The 20359-nt window shown below is 49.0% G+C and overlaps 1 protein-coding gene across 4 annotated transcripts in view; it reads right to left on the reverse strand.

The window, feature by feature from the left end:
* LOC116945992 (sal-like protein 1) overlaps positions 1 to 16407 on the reverse strand; it is a 31314-nt gene extending 14907 nt beyond the window's left edge. Inside the window, exons 1-3 of one of the 4 annotated variants that reach the window (XM_076069610.1) lie at positions 14455 to 16407; positions 12097 to 13932; positions 10783 to 10886 (exon numbers count right to left, since the gene is read on the reverse strand). In XM_076069610.1, coding sequence (XP_075925725.1) covers positions 10783 to 10886; positions 12097 to 12101 — 109 coding nt within the window. In that variant the 5' untranslated portion in view covers positions 12102 to 13932; positions 14455 to 16407. Of the gene's footprint in view, positions 1 to 10782; positions 12074 to 12096; positions 13933 to 14454 lie in introns of those variants that run through there. The other 3 variants (XM_032960743.2, XM_032960745.2, XM_032960744.2) reach the window with 3 other exon arrangements.
* Between the last annotated feature and the right edge of the window lie 3952 nt (positions 16408 to 20359).

The following is a 20359-nucleotide window of genomic DNA, read 5'->3' on the forward strand; positions in this document are numbered from 1 at the left end:
TTCAAGTCCTCGTGTGCGCTCACAAAGTCCCTCTCCACATCCACCCCCACAACACTCGTCCAAGTCTTCCTCTCCCAAGGCAACCTGCAATTTATTTTAAGCAGATAAAACGTAATCCTGCAGGAAAGGAATACATCAAAGGCCACTTCGCTTCAACGATTTGAGCTTTTACGAGGAGCCCGCCTTTTTAATAAAGGACAATCTTTGGTATAATGCAGGGGATATCGACCCTCCCTCCATGACAACGGCGCGAGGTCGGAACGGCAAATTCGCGTAATTCCACATCCAATAAAACTTTGCGGGATTAACGGACCGCGCTTCCACGGCTCACCTAAATATACGGGGGCCAACTGCATAAAGTCCCCCCCCCCCACCAACCCTGCCGCCCCTTCCACAATCGCGTGCGTGGGAATATTTATACTTTAACATTGATATGCTGGCAGGTGGCCGGGCTGCGAGATGGTCGCGCGCTAGACACCTGCTCAGGTGAGACGTCTCGCCAAAGGGGCATCACGCATCCAAGTTCCTTTCACCACGCGGTTCACATGCCGTTTTGCAAGTTTTGTATGACGAGCAAATTTTGAAGCTACAGTGAGGGAAAAAAAGTGTTTGATCCCCTGCTGATTTTGTACGTTTGCCCACTGACAAAGAAATTATCAGTCTATAATTTTTTTATGGTAGGTTTATTTGAACAGTGAGAGACAGAATAACAACAACAAAATCCAGAAAAACGCATGTCAAAAATGTTATAAATTGATTTGCATTTTAATGAGGGAAATAAGTATGTGACCCCCTCTCAATCAGAAAGATTTCTGGCTCCCAGGTGTCTTTTATACAGGTAACGAGCTGAGATTAGGAGCACACTTAAAGGGAGTGCTCCTAATCTCAGCTTGTTACCTGTATAAAAGACACCTGTCCACAGAAGCAATCAATCAGATTCCAAACTCTCCACCATGGCCAAGACCAAAGAGCTCTCCAAGGATGTCAGGAACAAGATTGTAGACCTACACAAGGCTGTAATGGGCTACAAGACCATTGCCAAGCAGCTTGGTGAGAAGGTGACAACAGTTGGTGCGATTATTCGCAAATGGAAGAAACACAAAAGAACTGTCAATCTCCCTCGGCCTGGGGCTCCATGCAAGATCTCACCTCGTGGAGTTGCAATGATCATGAGAACGGTGAGGAATCAGCCCAGAACTACACGGGAGGATCTTGTCAATGATCTCAAGGCAGCTGGGACCATAGTCACCAAGAAAACAATTGGTAACACACTACGCCGTGAAGGACTGAAATCCTGCAGCGCCTGCAAGGTCCCCCTGCTCAAGAAAGCACATATACATGCCCGTCTGAAGTTTGCCAATGAACATCTGAACGATTCAGAGGACAACTGGGTGAAAGTGTGTGGTCAGATGATACCAAAATGGAGCTCTTTCGCATCAACTCAACTCGCTGTGTTTGGAGGAGGAATGCTGCCTATGACCCCAAGAACACCATCCCCACCGTCAAACATGGAGGTGGAAACATTATGCTTTGGGGGTGTTTTTTTCTGCTACGGGGACAGGACAACTTCAGCGCATCAAAGGGACGATGGACGGGGCCATGTACCGTCAACTCTTGGGTGAGAACCTCCTTCCCTCAGCCAGGGCATTGAAAATGGGTCGTGGATGGGTATTCCAGCATGACAATGACCAAAAACACACGGCCAAGGCAACAAAGGAGTGGCTCAGGAAGAAGCACATTAAGGTCCTGGAGTGGCCTAGCCAGTCTCCAGACCTTAATCCCATAGAAAATCTGTGGAGGGAGCTGAAGGTTCGAGTTGCCAAACGTCAGCCTCGAAACCTTAATGACTTGGAGAAGATCTGCAATGAGGAGTGGGACAAAATCACTCCTGAGATGTGTGCAAACCTGGTGGCCAACTACAAGAAACGTCTGACCTCTGTGATTGCCAAAAAGGGTTTTGCCACCAAGTACTAAGTCATGTCTGCAGAGGGGTCAAATACTTATGTCCCTCATTGAAATGCAAATCAATTATAACATTTTTGACATGCGTTTTTCTGGATTTTGTTGTTGTTATTCTGTCTCTCACTGTTCAAATAAACCTACCACTAAAATTATAGACTGATCATTTCTTTGTCAGTGGGCAAACGTACAAATTCAGCAGGGGATCAAATACTTTTTTCCCTCACTGTATAGTCGCGATGGTTTTTTTGTTGTTTTTATCCTCACGATACTCAACTTCACATTCTTCTGCTGTTCGACTCAATGCGCTATCCCACGCAAGCTCGCAAACCCCCCCCCCCCCCTGAAAGAATGCATCCGCGCATAAATATTTTTTATCAAAAGGCACCGGCTGCGAGATGGAAACTTCGCCATTTAATAACGCCTCATGGCGATGGGGCATAAGAGAGGAAGAACATCGTGCAGCTGTATTATCCTACAAAGGGGCCACGAGGATATTGAAAGTTTTGCTTTAAAGAAGGCGCAAATGTAAATGCGACCACACGCCAGGAGCCACTTCCTCCCGCCCAGCCGCTCGCGGCCCGCGAGACGACACACGCAGGGCACGGCACGCAGGGCACGGCACGCAGGGCGAGCACCTTGCTGCCGCTCGCCACCTTGCTGCCGCTCGCCACCTGCCGTGCCACCGCTGCCACCACCGCGCACCGCGATGTCATTGCCTGACGCGCCGCTCCAACTCCCCCCCACCCCCCCCCAAAGCCTCGAGCTAGGGGATGTAGCCTCTCCCACTTCCTACTCCCATTACTCAGCCGCACCTCCTGCAAAAGATTAGCCCCTAAACGCACTTCTCCAGTTACGCTGTGCAGTGAGCACACCTCGGCGCAAAACGAGCGCGGCGCGCACACACACACGTGCACACACACGTGCACACACACGCGTGCACGCACACGCAATGCGGGCGCGGAGTCTCACCTGCGCACGTGCGCAGACACTCACCGGCTTTCGCCAAATGCCAGCGACGGGCCGAAGCCGGGCGATGTTAATAATTCAGCTCGCCCCCCCAAAAACTCACTTAATTGCGCGAGCGGTGGGAGCGCACGAATTGTGAGCCGCTTTATTAACGACGAGCCTGCGACAGCATCTGCTGGCGATTTAGGGCAACAAAGCGAGGCGTGTCAACATAGCCATGCACCGCCGTCCTTAACAACGGTTTTTGATTACCCCAAGGTGCATTACGGCGTGCGTGCATTATGAGAAATGAGAACGCGCGACGCGGGCTATCAATTCGAGTTCGATGGCGCGCGGCGCGTGTGCGGTGGGGGGGGGTGGACACATTTGGCCGGCCGCTTTCGCAAAAAAACAAAGCCTCCCCCGTTTTAAAAATAACATTGAACATACTTGAACGTACAGTAACAACAGTGACGAGATAAAACAAAGCAAGCGGTGGGTGGGCGGGGGGGTAGGGCCCATTAATCACGGTCCGCGCCAGCGCTCATCGTCACCGCGCTCATATCACGTCCATCCATCCCGCGCGTCGTTGCGCGGTGCTGAACAACGTTTGACCCCCCGAGCTCTCGCGCTAACTACCTCACCCCCGCCTCCTACCCCCCCGCCCACACGCACACAGATACGCACACACACAGAGACATCCCCGAGTGGGAACTGACAAGCGATGACAAGGAGGGGAAGGAGCTCCCGAGTCACTCTGTACACCGATAGCCGAGACTGTCATACAACCCCTATTATAAACGCGCGCTCGGCTCCCACTTTCAAACAGCCCCATGACATAATCACACCGGTTGCTGAGTTGACAGCTGAAATTTATCTCCCCTAAGCCCCCCCCTCTCTCTCACCACCAACCCCCCCCCATTTGTTTCCATTCTTCTCCATCTCTTGCCTCGTGTGTGTGCCAAGCGGAGAATGGGGCTGACACGCGGGCACGCACCCCTGAAATCACCGCCGCGCAACAAGGGCTATTTAACGAATCCCGCACCCCAGTAAGCTCCTCCTACAGCTAGATAAGCAATCGCAGGTTAGGGGGCACACACACCCCGAGTGGACGTTTGCAGGCCCCTCATGTTTGGTGGGTGGTCATCCTGTCAGTTTTAGAGTGTCCTGTAAAACATTCCGCCCAATCCCTGCCCCTTTTCCGATTGCCAAAACATTCACTTGTCACTTGCACAAATGTCACGGAATGGGGGGGGGGTGCATGCGGTGGGGCGCAGTGGGTAGCAACAATGCTTTATGAAACCTGGTGACCCGAGTTTGGTCCCTAGCCACGGCTAACATCAGTGGGCAAATGATAACTCAAACGGTCCTGTGATTTCGTCTCCCCCCCCCCCCCCACACCTTCCGTTCCTACCAAACCCGCACTGACCGACGTGACGAAATGTCCAAACAACACTCCTCCCCCCTCTCCCCCACCCCCACCACCACATGGCTGACACATCATGGGGAAGACCTCCATCCAGCAGTGAATAGACAACGGGCTGTAAAATATATTATTTCACACATCGCAGACAGACCGTCAGTGGCACGTGTATTCTCGGAGCTTTGCGACTCGTTTGAGGTCCTGGGGCTTGGTGTGTTGTGGAAGCTTTCATGGGACAGCTCGGACCGTGGAGGTGTTCAGCACTGGGACGTTTGCTCAGCGCACTGATGATTACAACGCCGACAGCAAGGCACCCACATGACGGACCCTCAAAACGCCGACCAGCAGCTTTTGTGTTGAGCAGAAAATAGCGACTGCTGCATAATTGGGGCAGATAAGACCAGCCCTTGCTCAATACACACTGTTCCTTGCGCATAAACTTTACACGGAAATGCAAGTATATTTAGTACCGTTCAAGCAATCAAATAAAGAAAATGCAATTGCCATTGCTTTATCGTATTGAATCGGTAACCACTTTTAAATGTGGTTGTTGAGATTCTAGGTGTACAAAAGTTAACCCGAGGCACGTTACGTCCGTTATCTTTTGAACAGGCGCTGACCGCAATTGTGCAATGCACAGATAAATAGCGTGCTCGGGAAGGCAAAAATAAACATAGTTGGGATTTCATAATAAAAGCCACTTTTCGCTTCAAAAGTATTTTGCTATGCTCTGTGCACTTGGGCGCCCTTGGAAGTAAACATACACTCACTGCTCAAGTGCATTTCTTCTCTAGTTACCATCATTTTTTTTTGTTGCTTTCAGAAAGAGGGGGGAAAACCGCTGGAGATAACTATCCGTCGTCGCAAACGAGAAAGTGGGGGGGGGGGGGGGGGGGGGGCTGACCCCCTTCGCTTGTGGCCCCGATTAGCCCCGGCGCACCGCGAAGCTGGCGGCGGGGTAGTCAAGGCGCACGCCCCGCGCCCGGGCCGAGTGACAGACGCGTGAGAGTGCAACGGGCAAAACAATCGACAGCCCAGGTCAATGGCGAGGAGGGCTAAAGCCCCCGCCAAACATCGGCAATGTTAAAACCCCAACACCGGCCGATAAGGAGGTGGAGAGGCAGCCAAAGGTTAAAACAGCAGGTCTTTTCCTAATGTAACTTCTCACCACCCAGCGTCTATCCCAGCCCACCCCGGGGGAGGGGGGGGGGCAGTGGGGGGGGGGTGACAGGCAGATTTGAGACCAACTCCCACCACCTCCACCCCCTACCACCACTTTCCCCTCCTCACATGCGGAGTACAAACACACACGCGCGCGCACACTCGCACGTGGTCGTGCGAGTGAGCGCTCCGACACACGCAGACGACGCACGCGAGCAGACACAGATGCACAGACGCGCGCACACACACATGCGGTCGTCTCTCTCTCTCTCTCTCTGTGTTCGCCCTCACATACACAAACAAACGCAAACACAAATACACCACGAACACGTGTGTGCTGCCCCACACTCGCACCGTTGCTCTGGGCCGATTTGACACTCGCATGCACAAATACAACCACACGCGAATGCGCGCGTGCACGCACGCGCACGCAGTCACTCGTGCGCACACTCAGACGTGCACACGAGCGCACACAACCTCTAAAGATAACGAAGTAGAATTGTTGGGGTTGTTTTTAGTGAGGGAGTGGTGGTGTAGTGGCATACGAGTATGGGTAACCCAAGTTCTAATTCCATCCATGGCTAACAATCATGGGCAAGTGCTGTCTGAACAAGCCCTAGGCATCCCCCCTTTGACCAAGTAACACTGACCAGTGTGGCGAAGTATGGTCAAACAGCTCTCCTCATCATGACCGACACCACTTGGGGAAGGTTTCCATACAGCAGTGGACTGACAAAGGGCTGTACGTTTAATTATTTGTCATGTAAACACCGTTATAAATTGATATCTATGGGACATTTGTTTTTTGCCGGTATCAAAATTATGAACAAATAATAGGCCTTTAATCTTTCCGGCTATAATAATATCAATATATCAATAATATTAATACGATTGCCGGAAAGTGCAAAAGCCGATTTTCATCGTTATCAATTTAGTTGATGGGACACATAGGGTCACTTGTATTCGTCAACAACCGAGTCTCTTCCCACTCCCCGAGTCTCTTCCCACTCCCCGAGTCTCGACAGTGACGACGTTTCCCGGCGTGCATCCCACGGCGGCACCCCGGCACGCTCAGCGGAAGCGCGAGTCTCGTAGAACCGTGGGGGAACGCCTAGAACCAAGACAATGAATCAAGATGACAAAACAACCTCCCCCCCCCCCCCCCCCCGGCATACGGGTTTATGTAAAGACTAAAATAATGTCAATTAATTTTTGTTTTTGCACAAAAGTTTTTAATCATAATTAAACGAGTGTAAACAACCTGTGTCTCCAAAAGTAAACATTTTAGCTTTGTTTGCAGACCGCTTGATGAGGTTATTCCAGATATAGCACGCATGTTGATATAAATAACACCGTGGAATGTGTTGGTTTTTTAATTATTATTGTTAAATAATGAAATATAAAAAACGGGAGTGGTGGAGATGGCTGACACATTTGGCTTCTGCTGCAGGGCCATGGCAGCATGTTTTAATTGACGAAGACCACGAAGTAATGCGAACGACGACTGTCTACAAATTGTATTCCGTCGCACCTTAAAGGTGGCAATTGCCCACTAACCTCACAGCGCCACACAACGAGGCTGGTGTCGTCAGAACCCCTTTGCGCTTCCACATCACGGGCAGGGCAGAAACTTATCACAAAATGTTCAGTGGGGGCAATGATCCTCTACTCGTAAAATTTACTACTCCAAAGCACTTTGGCAGACAACTTCTGCCAGCCACAGGCTTCTTCACATGCCAAGTGCACAGACTGGTGGAGGCTTTGATTCAGGCCTTCATTAAAAAGGTGAACTGCCAACTATTTTTACGGCCCCAATTTTACGCGCCAAAATGTTTGCGTTATTATTGTTATGATTACGAGGAGGGCACAGTGACGGCCAGTTTTCTCATTCTTTAATGTTTTTCTTTTAACTACCCGTCGGACGCAAGTTAATGCGTCGGTTTAAAATTACTCAGTGAGGCTTCGTTTTTTTTACCCTTTACGTAACAGCGGTGAGACTATAGCGTACCATCGCGTCCCTGTAATGTTCGCAAGTGCAGCTTAACGTTGGGTATGCAGCCGACGATTGGTTTTACTTATTTGAGCTCTAACAAACGATCACGACTGGCAGCAGTTTTCCAAAACATTTTTTTTTCCTGCGAAAGATAAAAAAAATTGGAAAACATCTCCCCCATAATCAACAACCCGCTCAACATGTCCGCACTTGAACTGTAATTGAGCAATTTAATCAGAAAACTCTGGACGGACGCTTCAAGGAACATCGTGACGATGATGCCACGATGCCGAAGCAATCAGCAAAATGTGCACCCGAGAGAGATACCGATCGATAAATGTGCAATTACTGATTGACGAAAACAACTGTTTTCTCAGTAAATATAATATTGCCTTGGATTAATTGAGGTTTAATTTCTTTATTGCTACGCTTAAAAAAATATACACCCACATATGTAGTGTTTTTAATGTTGTTAAATTTAATATATGCATTCCACGATGTATTTGATTAACAAGGAAATAATATGGTAGTGTATACGTATAGCTACTCACGCTGGTGTACAAGAGAGAGTCGCAAAGTGTTGAGAATTACATACTAGAATATACACACGAACGTTGGACTTTTACTGAAAACCCATGTGTATCTCATATCTATATATTTTACAAGACGCGATGGCGTTAAGATCGCTTCATACTGGGTGATGTGTGAATAGATCTCATTTTGTAAGCTTCACTGCTGCCCATTGTTTGTAAGTAAACAATGCAAGCCAGTATCAAAGTCCATAGAATATCCAATTCGGCCACAGAAATTGTTTGAACTTAGACATCTAAAATATTAAAATATATATACACCTTGCCACGCACGATTTCACAATCCCACCAAGAGGTTAATCATAAAAAGGAACATCTTTTCTGTTTGCACCAATAGGACACTTTACGACCAACAGCAGAAAAATAATTTCTGATACAAATTGAAAACAATGCAGACGAATAAAAAGCCATAAAGATGTTTTTTTGTTATCTTTACTTATGTATATATTTTTCGGAAATAATTTAAAACCCCAAAGCCACCAATGCACCGTGCGACACTTCGTGCGGAATATAGCGCATGGCGGAAGAGTATGCACCAAGTGATGAGCGGTGAAGTCTTAATTATATACACCCGTGGAAAGTGGGAGGTTGCTGTGCGTGCCTCCAAATGAAATGTATTGAATTTTCATGCATTGCCGGCCGGGCCAGGGCAACTAAAAGTGATAAAAGCTTCGTAAACAAAAGGACCGCCACCAGCGGCACCAGCCAGGCAAGCTCCTCTCTCTCTCAATGCACTGCTATCAAAGACCCCCGAATGGGTCCCCCCCCCCCCCCACCAACTCCTCGCCACATTCCCGGAGCATTCAGACGTTTTAAAGGGATGCACGTGATGCACATGATGCACAAAATGTACAAATTAAAGCAAAATGTCGCCCCGACTTAACTGCACTCATTGGGGGCGGGGGGTGAAGTTGTGGTTAACTGTGCAACCTGCCTAGACGATCATTAACATACACCTAAATGAGTGCAAAATATATGCATTAATGTTAAAAAGTGCTTTTACGTGAACCCTACCTCGGGTAATGATTAAAAGATGTATGCTTACAAAACATATCAACATTGCTATGGACATAACATTAACAACATTTGGTTGTAATTATTGTAATTCATAATTATAATTGTGATTATTGTTATCATCAGCCATGGTCAATCCACTGCTGGATGAAGGCCTCCCTCCTCCAAGCTGTTGTCGTCCTCAAATTCATTGTTATGATAACGCTATCACCCAACTGTAAAGGAATATATGCTGTATTATACCGATAACAAAACAATGACCCCTTGTAATTATTGTAATTATGGAGCTCTTGTATAATTGCTGTCTTATCTAGTAAAGTGTATCATCATAGGCTAAAGGGATTAAACGTATTTACAAACGTGTACGTTTACACACGACGCGCGTACAGAAATACACGCATTTCACTATCTGTAACGTAGCAAAAATCACATGTTACACACACAAACGTGTTTGTACAAACAGGCGATATACACGGGGCAAACACCACGCACATTCGCGTAGAACAATGATCATCAAGTACACTTGAATATTATAAATGCACCGCCTCTTGTGCCGCGTCTTATTCCACGTGACATGTTGCGGGTGGAATATTGTTCCGTGCTATTTTAAAAGTGCTCAAAAATGCCAACGAGATAGAAAAAATGTTTCGTCTCCAAGCAGCACAAGAAAAATCAACGCATCATTTTAAAAAATCTGGACGCGTGAATGTATTTTCGTGATACCATAAGCAACTTCCTATATTGTGATGCACAGGTCACACACAAGTAAAGGCTGTTATTTTCGAGTAAGATTAAACACCACACAAACTTGCAAGATATTAATTGGTCATCAAAAAATATGATACGTATATGATACATCATCAACCCGTAGTAGCGTGTGGAACGCACGTGCATTGATTGCACGCGGCGATTGTGTTGTTTGACATACAAATGTGACTAATTTGGCAATGCTATATTAAGCTATATCTATATCACAACAAACAAACGTGTAATTTTAATATTATACCATCGAAGAACATAGCATTACAATTACATCACAAATAAGTTCACGGTTGAGTTTCAATTAATTTCCATTTCGAGTGGGTGGCAGCAGAAGATTTAAAATTATTTTTAAAAATTCCAACGGGTTCAATCGAACGGACCTTACTCTAAAATACCCGTACATTGCGCGAGACATCGTTCAATGTTACCTAGAATAGTATTTATATAGATAACGGTTGTTTGATAAGACGTACAATGCAAAGCGAATTCCACTAATTATCTCAAACAGCTTTCCGTTCGGCGTCCGCTTACCTCAGGAGATTCAAATGCCGTTGTAATGCCCATTTTTTGTTGTTTTTATTGTTTAGCAAACAGCACCGTTCAACAACAATGAAATAAACAAATTTACAGTCAACGACAATTACCCGGACGCCTTAACCTACAAGTCAGCACTTGACAAACCATAGAATGCAACGCGTGGACACGTTGCACCAACGTTCAATCGAAGGCGTGCGTGTTGTAATGTACCATACACACACGCGTATATAAACACTAAACACACATATAGAGCATTAGCGCGCGAGGAGTTCCAAAACGTGATTCACGATCGTCTCTACCAAGCAGCGAAACTATGTGTACAGACTGGGGTGGGGGGGGCTCGCACGAGTTAGCAAGCCTTGGTCCAAGACGAGGAGTCACGGACCACGCTATACCTCGGTCATGCCGGTTGGAGTACTGACCCGGGCCGCTCCTTCCTCGCGAGTCAGACGACTGCAGGGACGCCACCGCCACGCCGACTTCAAAGCGGCCCTGGGGGCTACGAGACGGTGGAGGCGACGGGACGTTGTGTGCCATCAACACTTGGTGTGGGCACCGATGGCCACAACTCACTACTCTATTAAGCTAAATGAAACGGCCGAAAGAGTGCGTGGCGGGAGGAGGGGATGGGGGTGGTGGTTGTTGCGTGTGTAAAAGTATGCGTACAAGAGCTTTATAGCCTATCGGCTTTCTCCAGTGTCAATACAAAGTCTGGTTCTGTATGTGCATGTTCAGAGGTGCAATTGAAAGAACTTCCCCCGTGGAAGATAGGCAAAACGGGAAAACGTGATGAGACTTAATTATTGTGCCATCACTCCTGACCGAACAATCACCGCGACTTAACTTACTCATTACACTACAAATGAAACGGCCGAAAGAGCGAGGTGCGGGAGAGTTGAGATGGGTGCCCGTGTGTGTGTGCGTGCTCAGATATGTCATTGCCGAGATCTTGCTCACGATGTAAGATGCGCGCGAAACGAGGACACAACGAGAAGACCTCCCCACACGTTGCTGTGCGCGGGCCCCCCCCCCCCCCCCCCCAACATCTTCTGCTCTCACAGTCTCTACGGTTTGGCGGAGTTCGCTTCCACAACTTATTTCGCGATATCCCAGAGATAGCAGCAGTGGCGGTGACAATAGCCACACGCAGCAGCCGCAATGAGACTTTAAACAAAACGGCGTAGGATGTTTCAATTGATGCATTCTTGCACCCTGCAACGCTAGCAGAAGAAGAATGAATAGACTATCCTGGAACGCTAGCAGAAGAAGAATGAATAGACTATCCTAAAAGGCGCTAATGACTCGAGTCGTAAGCAAAACAATAGCTCTGGGCTATAAGTTGTGGTTTCTGTGCCGAGTCGCCTTCAGAGGACAGGTCATACTCATAAGATAGACCCGTCCATTGTCCCGAAGAAGTTATAAAACATTATATGTGCAACTACCCATTCACGTATTTACACAAAATTGCCAGCCACGAGTCATTAAACGTTTCACTGTGGAAAAAAATAACTTACAGCTGACTTCTCACATGGAATAAGACTCACACATTAGTTGAACGCATCATGCACCCAACACAATGCTGCTCCAGAGGGAAAGGAAAGCATAATCATTCTTAAAAATATGAAATAATCTCATCATATTGAGAAAAAGTGCTGCCAAGAACGTTATATTTAAGGTTTTGTATGTGTACACACACAGGGATGACTTACTTCATCAAAACGGTGGCGGTAGTTGTGGCGTTAAAGCTGCAGTGATAGCGAGCAGATTCAACGGCGAAATATTTACAAAACTCGCAAAGTGTTGGCCAAATTCAACGGCCGGCAGATCTCAGGAGGTCTTTGCCATCGTAATAACGTATTTATAAAGCGAAAGAGACATATGTGCGACACGTTGGCATTCCACAGGTGTATTCTGGCAACGAATACGTCTTATTTAGTTGATCGGCCAGAGGGGAAGTTAACGCGCTCCGAAATGAACCTGTTGCAAAATGTTATTATAGGCGTGAGTAATAGGAACTGTGCTTGAATCCGGAGTCAGTTATTTGGTTAAGCGTCTAAAGAACGAGTCGACTAAATTAAACAATATATTTTATCTTCGTGACTTTACCGAAAGACCCAAAGAATATGAATTCCTGCAGTCACGAAAGCTTTAAGTCAAGATTTAAACAATATAGTTACATCCGAGGCGTAATGTAGGTGCTACGTGACAATGCCGCCATTCATTTCGCATCACTCCTAGCATCAAACCAACCTCATCCGGCGAACCCCCCCCCCACCTCTAACCGCACAGGTAAGTTCGCACACGAATATACGCAGAGTTGCATAGGAGCGGCGTTAAACGAGGTACACGTGGTAAACACGAAGCTGTGCCGCTACTACACTAAAGCGGCTGATGTCGATGGTGACGATGCAACACGAAGAAGACAAACACAGTCGCGACAAGGCTGCCAACATTGGGACGATGTCGGCCCTGGTGTTTCTTCCCAGATCCACACACACTCTCACGGCCTCGCCACGCAAAACTAAACACGTCCGTTCACAGCTAAAAAGCGTCGCAGTTTTCTAAATCTAACGATTCGTTTCGCGTCTTCGCTCGCATCATTTTGCGCGGGGATGGCATTAAAAGAGCCGAGTTGTTTCGTTCGTTAAATTCGCAAAAACAACAAAAACCGTGACAACACCGCCACCACCAAATCCCTCCCGACACGCCGCCGCCTCTCCATCTTTAATCCGTACAAGTTAGCGGCTGGGCTCTTTAAACAACACCAACAACAATGGGAAAAACGAATCCTGCTTATTCCCACACATATGTTGGTATCTTTAATAAGACTTTATGAACGCGAGGCCGGGTCCACGAGAACACGTGGAAACTCTTGGCCGTATGTTCGACGACAACAACAATCCGTGTGTGCCACGCTTCTCAAGCCCCGCACAGCTGGGACTAGAAACAACAGCAAGGCGGAACCCATCGCGTGGCTAAATGTGCGAGAACCTCCAAACAACTTGTACACAAAGTTAGGGCTTCCCCTCTTAAAGCAAGAGACAACAAGCCGTCCCTCCTGCTAAGAATCCCGTGTTGTCTGTTGGGCACGGACGTCGCGATTGTTTGCACTTCGCTAAAGTTTCGCCGTCGCTTCTCGAGGCTAATGTTTAACCCAAGGACTCAGCCACCCGGCGAGTGCCGCTTTGCCTCGCATCGCCACGCCACATACAGTGCAGCAGCAGCAGCAGATCCTACTGCGACGTGCGACAGCACGAACCCCACCAACACCATCATCACCACCACCACCACCATCGCGCTCCACGCGGCACGGCACACGGGACCCGCGCCGGGGATGATCAACCCCCGGGCGCCTGCCGCGCACTTCACTCCGCCGGCTGCAGCCTCCGCCACTCGCGCCGCAACTTCTCTCCCCGCCCCCATCTCGACACCGCCGAGACGACCATGGGAGAGAAGTCTGCCGCGTCCTGCTCGTCTTGTCGAGCGGCCGGGGGTATCGCGGTGCCTGGCTACCAGGAACTTTGTCTGCCGCGATCGCTGTGCCCCTTCGCGCCGGACAATGAGAGCAGAGACCGCACGCCGCAGCGAAAAAAAATAACTTGTTTCACTCGCTCGCTCGCTCTCAGCCGCTCTAACACGCTCGCTCCTCGCTTACTCGGACACAAAAAGACCCCCACAAGTCCGCGTTGTTCGTGCACGCTGGGGCACCGGGACGGGCCCCGAGCGCGCGGCTCGGCGAGCGACTTTTTAAATGGCCTCAGGAGTTGCCGAATCTTTTTTTTGTGTGTGTGTGTGCCGGGGCCCCCCGAGTGTTTTCGTGACCCTGGTCTCTGTGCCGCGGCTCTTAGGGGCAGGCAGCGCGCATTGCTCTGGGTACACTCATCGGCGAGAGAGAGAGAGGGAGAAGAAGGGGAAAGGAGAAGAGAGAGGAACGAGACGACGATAGCGAACGACCCCTCGCCTGCCCCAGAAAACAGCGACTTCTTCACCCGGCACCCCGCGAGCCCGAGAGCGCGTAGCGGCGTTCCCGTCGACAACAGAAGCGACCCCGATAGGGACAAACTCACCATTTTCCGAAAGTAGCGGCGGATCTTGGTCCGTCTTGAGCTGCTGCGGCTTAGCCTGCTTGCGGCGCGACATGGCAGATACATCAGCGGCGAATAAAAAAAATACAAATTCTCGAGTTGCAAAATTACGGAAATTAACGCGCGGCGCCACCGCGCATGCCCGGGCAATTATGATTATCAATAATGCATGGCGATTAATCATCCAAGGGCCGCGACGGCTGATTGGCTGCCTTCCAGGGACGCCGCCTGATTATTCAAAAGAGCGGCGCTTCGCGGTTCGCTGTCGCCGTGTGTGGCGGGGCAACCCCAACGTGAGCGAGTGTGGACGCAATAACCGACACAGAGATAGGGGATGCAGAAGACGAGAGCAAGAGGAGGTGGTGGTGGGTGTGTGGGGGGGGAGAGAGAGACGAGAAAAGAGAGGGGGGAGCGAGCGAGCGAGAGGGAGTGGAGTGGAAGGGGAGAGGAGAGAGAGATGGAACTGGCGGAGAAAAGGAACGCTTTGGAGGGAGTATGAGTGAGAGAGTATGAGCGAGTGACAGAGAGAGTCGGAGAGACGCAGAGTTAGATAGACGATAGATAAAGGAGGGAGAGCAGAGTTTTAGGCAGAGCCCACAGAATCGCGGAAAGGGAAGTTGGGAGCTTTTTGTGTGCGCTCGCTCAAGTCTCTGCCTCGCGTGATCGCCGGCCTCGAATCGACACCGAGAGGAGCGCGCGTCCAGCAACACGCGCTCGGCAGTAGAGCAGCAGTAGCCACGACTCTACAGTAGCCCACGACTCTACAGTAGCCACGACTCTGCAGTTGCCTACAACTCGGCAGTAGAGCAGCAGTAGCCACGACTCTACAGTAGCCCACGACTCTACAGTAGCCTACGACTCGGCAGTAGAGCAGCAGTAGCCACGACTCTACAGTAGTCCACGACTCTGCAGTAGTCCACGACTCTACAGTAGTCCACGACTCTGCAGTAGCCACGACTCTACAGTAGTCCACGACTCTGCAGTAGCCACGACTCTACAGTAGTCCACGACTCGGTGTCAGTCCCGAACGGGGCGTCGCGTATTCGATGGCCATCAGCCAGCACCGCGCACAGCAAGCGGAGGGTCCCACTCTTATCGGGCATCTCGGTATATTAGTACAGTATACACCTATATGTATACAAATACACGCTGAAGTATATACATGTGTATAAGTATATGTGTGTGTTTGTGGGCGACTATTTGCAACGTATTTTCTCCAGTCGAGGGTGATGTGTCCGTTTTATGCGTTCGCGCGTATACGAGCTCCGATTGCTATTATTTATATCGCGTCGTTTAGCCTATATCCCTTATGCAATTGCGCGCGTGTGTATGTACGTAAGTATATACGTGTGTGTGTGTATTTGTGGGCGCTCCAGTAAATAAGTCGAGCACGGGTAGAAACAACGGTGTCGGTGCGATATAAGTCGGCAGGGTTTACCATACCCCCCCCGCACCCCCTCCCATCACCACCATCCCCTCCAACCCCCCCACATCACAACGCTACCGCGTCCCACGATCGAGGTCCCAAGTCGGGCCCGTGCTGGGCGCGCCGCTAGGCAGCAGCAGCAGCTACATCAGCTACGGCTGTAGCCTTTGGAGAGTGGCCTGGGGTGTCCCGTGCGTGGGATCACGCAGAGAGCGACAAAGTGCCGTTTTGTCGGGATTAAGCCGGGCCCCTTGTACCCAGCGTGACAATAATTAGTCCCAAACGCTGCGCGATACGCCGTGTTAAATAACGGGGGCAGAACAGAAAGGCAGGGAAAATAGAGGGGGGGGGGCAAGGAGGAAAGTTGCGTGCGACCGGGGGCAACGATTGTCTCCGAGTTGTCTTCCCGAGCTGTTGACTTGGGGAACTTTGTCGCGTGTAGGTGCGCAGCTAAAGAGCGACTCGCCCACGTTGCTTGCGTGTTTACACGGGCGGAGCCGTGCACAACAGACAGACTTAGCAAGCAGAAGCGATGCTAAACTCGAGCGATTGGCGAAGATTCCTTCAACGCAAGCTCGGTCTGAACTCTCTTTTTTTGTTTTGTCATTGTGCGCGACCATCGGACCCTCTCCATACAGTTGGGGGGGGGTTTTGGTTGTTCACGCACGCACCCACTGACGCGATGGAGAATTACTCGCCTCTGCAATTTAGGTCTGCGAAGTGCTACCAGATTCATGGAAACAAGCACAGCTTAAGCGACATCGTAATACCCCCCCCCTCCTTCTTTCCGTTGAAAATTTGAATACTTTTGCAACGTAAAAGGCGTCCTGATCAAAACTAATAAACACACGCGGACGCGCGCGCGCCTCGGCACCAATCCGTAATTGTGCGCACAAATACAGAAGGGACAATAATGCGTTGCAAGCGCGCACGTATTATTTTGCAATGTCTCAACAACAACAAAACACGACATTACCACCGCTCATTCTTCCGATTTCCAGCCAGCTCGGCGAGGTTAACTACAGGATTGGAACACACCATAAAAGTTGAGGTCTTTCAAGTGGGCGCCCATCTGTGCATATTCCGTTTACAAAGCGTGCGGATATTTGTCACAGCACGGAATGTTGCAATTCTGACGTGAATTCAAACTCAGTGGCGTGGTCCTTTCGCCTGAACCGCCCATACACACAAACACACGCACGCGCGCATAGACACAAAGACAAAGATCCCCCGTTTAGCCTTAACAGACTGTTGGGGCAAGCGCTGTTAGCGAGCACCTATGAAGGCCGGAACGGCACACGAGGGAGTGGGTGGCCAACACCACGCCCGGCCGCCTTTGACACCCCAGTGGCGATGTTTACACACCGCACCAGGTACTCATTTAAGGCTCAGTTGACCTAGGTGAGGCCCAGGACCGCATATACATACATACATAGATGCACACGTGCACAGACACCCACAAAGACAGACGTACGAACACACACAGACACACACAGGTAAAGACACCAATACACATACGGACACACGTAGACATACCAACATATAGACGTACTAACATCCGTACGTATACGCACACAAAAACAGACACAGACACACGGACAGACATATATACACACAGACACACACGGCATATATACACACACACGCTCTTGTGAGACACGTTCTTGGACAGTCGTGATATTCACTGCAATTGCACTGCCGACTCTTTGCCACGATACCGGAGGCGATTTTTCCGTGGATTTTTGGCAAATCTTTTGTTTGGAATTGCCAGGCAGTCAAATTCGGACGAAGCCACTGATATCAACTCGTATGGAGGAGAACCAAATATCATAGCGTGCATATCAGACATTTAAATGCTGTATAATTATTGTTAATTACAGTCCAATATGGATAACTTTAAAAGTATGTTTGTGGAATTCACGCCATTGCTTGGTTTGCGAGATGGGTATCTATTCTATACCCCGCGGGTTCAAGTGGACTCGATAACGGAAGGAACATGGCTGATAAATGAAAATGTTTTAGCATCATACAAAATGTTTGCATAATAGGATCGAAAATTATTTTTTGTTGTTGCAATGTTTTTTTTTTCCTGTAAAAAAATCAACAACACTGTCGCTGCTGGAGGATATTGTTTCCCGACGTATCAAGTGAACCAAGCAGTGTGTTGTTACACTATATATATCTTTCTTTTGTAAGTATATCAATCCCATATTACGAATTACGTTGTCGCCGATGAACACCATTTTCATTCATTAAGCCAACAGTTCATCGCACACCTGAATGTCGTCGTGGATGAAGCGTTTCCCACAATTAGAAGTTTCTTTTTACGAATATTATTCCTTTCTTACAAAAACGTTCGCCAGTCGTGTATACTTTTGAAAGCAACAACTTAAAAACTACTAAAAAAAAATCACGCTTTCCGGGCTAAAACAATGCCATACTTCACGTGTTTTTTTTCCTCTCCCGAGCTGGGGGCAATGAATAGCGCTTCGTCAATTATAATTCCGACAGCCAATTAAGAACTCCACTGATTTATGCAGTAACAATCAATGTAAGGTGAAAGACAGTACCACCGATTCATCCTTCTGCTTATAGCCAATGCTGCAATACTTGTTCCTTCAGACTGGCGAATTAATCGCGTTTGTGCTTCTCTTCATCAACAGTCGCGAGCTTCTTAACTTTGTTGTTGGCGCAACTTATCAAGATGCGCATTCGGTATCATTATCATCATCATTGGCAGCAACTGAGCTCAACGAGTTTCATGGCTATCCCTTCGACTGAGACGGAGGTTTACGCTTTATTGTTTTTTGTTGTTCAAAGTAACTGTCATCAAATGTGAACCGAGGGGTGAATTCATTTCAGACATTGCGTTAGTCAACATCGCGCTGAACACAATAAGCGTCACTTAATATTCCCGAAAACGAAACGTATGCAGTAGACTGACGTCTAGCCCACACTAAGATCAATGCCTGGTATTCAGAGCCGAAAGATAAGGGTCACATCCCGAAACGTTATTTACTTTTAAGGTATACGGCTGTGTTAATGATCTGAGTACTGTATTGTTTTTTTTCTCGTTGTGATTGTGTATTCGAATCACTGTCAACAGGAGTCCTCTCTTTGTTGTTGTTGTTGTTTTATGTTGTTGTTTGATGTTGGTATCCACTCAGCCACTGGAATATCACAAAACTACGAATTGAAGGGCGCAAAATGACCAACACCAGGACTACCACCACCAACCACCACACGTCATGAGTTGTGAGCACAACCATCAATGCAACACCACCAACACCACCAACGCCACGAACATCACCACCAACATCACCACCATCATCACCACCATCATCACCACGAACATCACCACCAACACCACCAACATCACCACCAACACCACCAACATCACCACCAACAACACCAACAACAACAACACCACCACAATCATCACCAGAATGACCACCGCCACTACCACGAACAACAAACATGTCAAATGTCCACTCTATTTGCATGACAATTGGATCTGCGCGAGTCTTTGCGCATTGCGAGGACTCGGCGCGATGATCAATCGGTGGCGCATGGAGGGCGCAAGCAGCAGGGGAGGTGTTGGAGGGTGGGGGAGAGGGGTGTGGGGGGGAGGGGTGTACGGGGGAGGTGGAGCGGGGTGCGAAGGGGTGCGACGGGGGTGGTTGCGGGGGTCGTGCCCGACTCTGCGGGGGCCCACAGTTCCGTGACCGCCAGCCCCTTCTGCGGCCGAGAAGGGGCTGACAGATGGCCGCTCGCTTCGGCTCCGCGGTGCTGATGAAAATCACGTAATCATCATCATCACCATACGCCATAATCAATCCACTGCTGGATGGAGATATCCCAAAGTCGCCGTCTTCTATAAGACACTTTCGTTGAGATAGTTCCAACTAGCACCTGCATGCGTCTCACCGCTCCATCTTTTTGCTGGACGCGCCTCTCGGACGCTTTCCACTCCTTGGCCGCTACTTCGTCCACGATTCGTGACCACAGGCCACCGTCATTTTAGCGTCGCGTCGTGTTCATGTCCTCCTTGCTCTACCTAATAGTTTCAGTTATGAATTATAGCCCGGGTACGTTCTCGCTATGCAAATGCACACGGGGCTTAATTACAGCTTGGGTCTGTCCGGGTGGGCTCCTCGGTAATTATTTCGGCATCCGACGCACCACATCCAGTATATCTCTCGCTAGGGCTGTGGCAACGTCAGTAAGTCGCCTGCCACCTACTCTCGTCGACCGGCGATCCGGAAAGAAAAATCGGTTACAAATTAACCCCTTCACACTCACATTATGTATGCACGTGTTACATACATGCGTACATACATACATACATGTGTACATACATGCGACCGCACATACATGCACGGTCCTCGCTGGCAGGCTCTGCCCAAAGACCCCGGCATATGACCATCGTTACATATCTTCGCACCTGGCCACCACATCCAA

This window comes from Petromyzon marinus, chromosome 25 (assembly GCF_048934315.1).
Source record: "Petromyzon marinus isolate PM22_M1 ecotype Great Lakes invasive population chromosome 25, UKy_Petmar_22M1.pri1.0, whole genome shotgun sequence".
In the NCBI taxonomy this organism is placed as follows: Eukaryota; Metazoa; Chordata; class Hyperoartia; order Petromyzontiformes; family Petromyzontidae; genus Petromyzon; species Petromyzon marinus.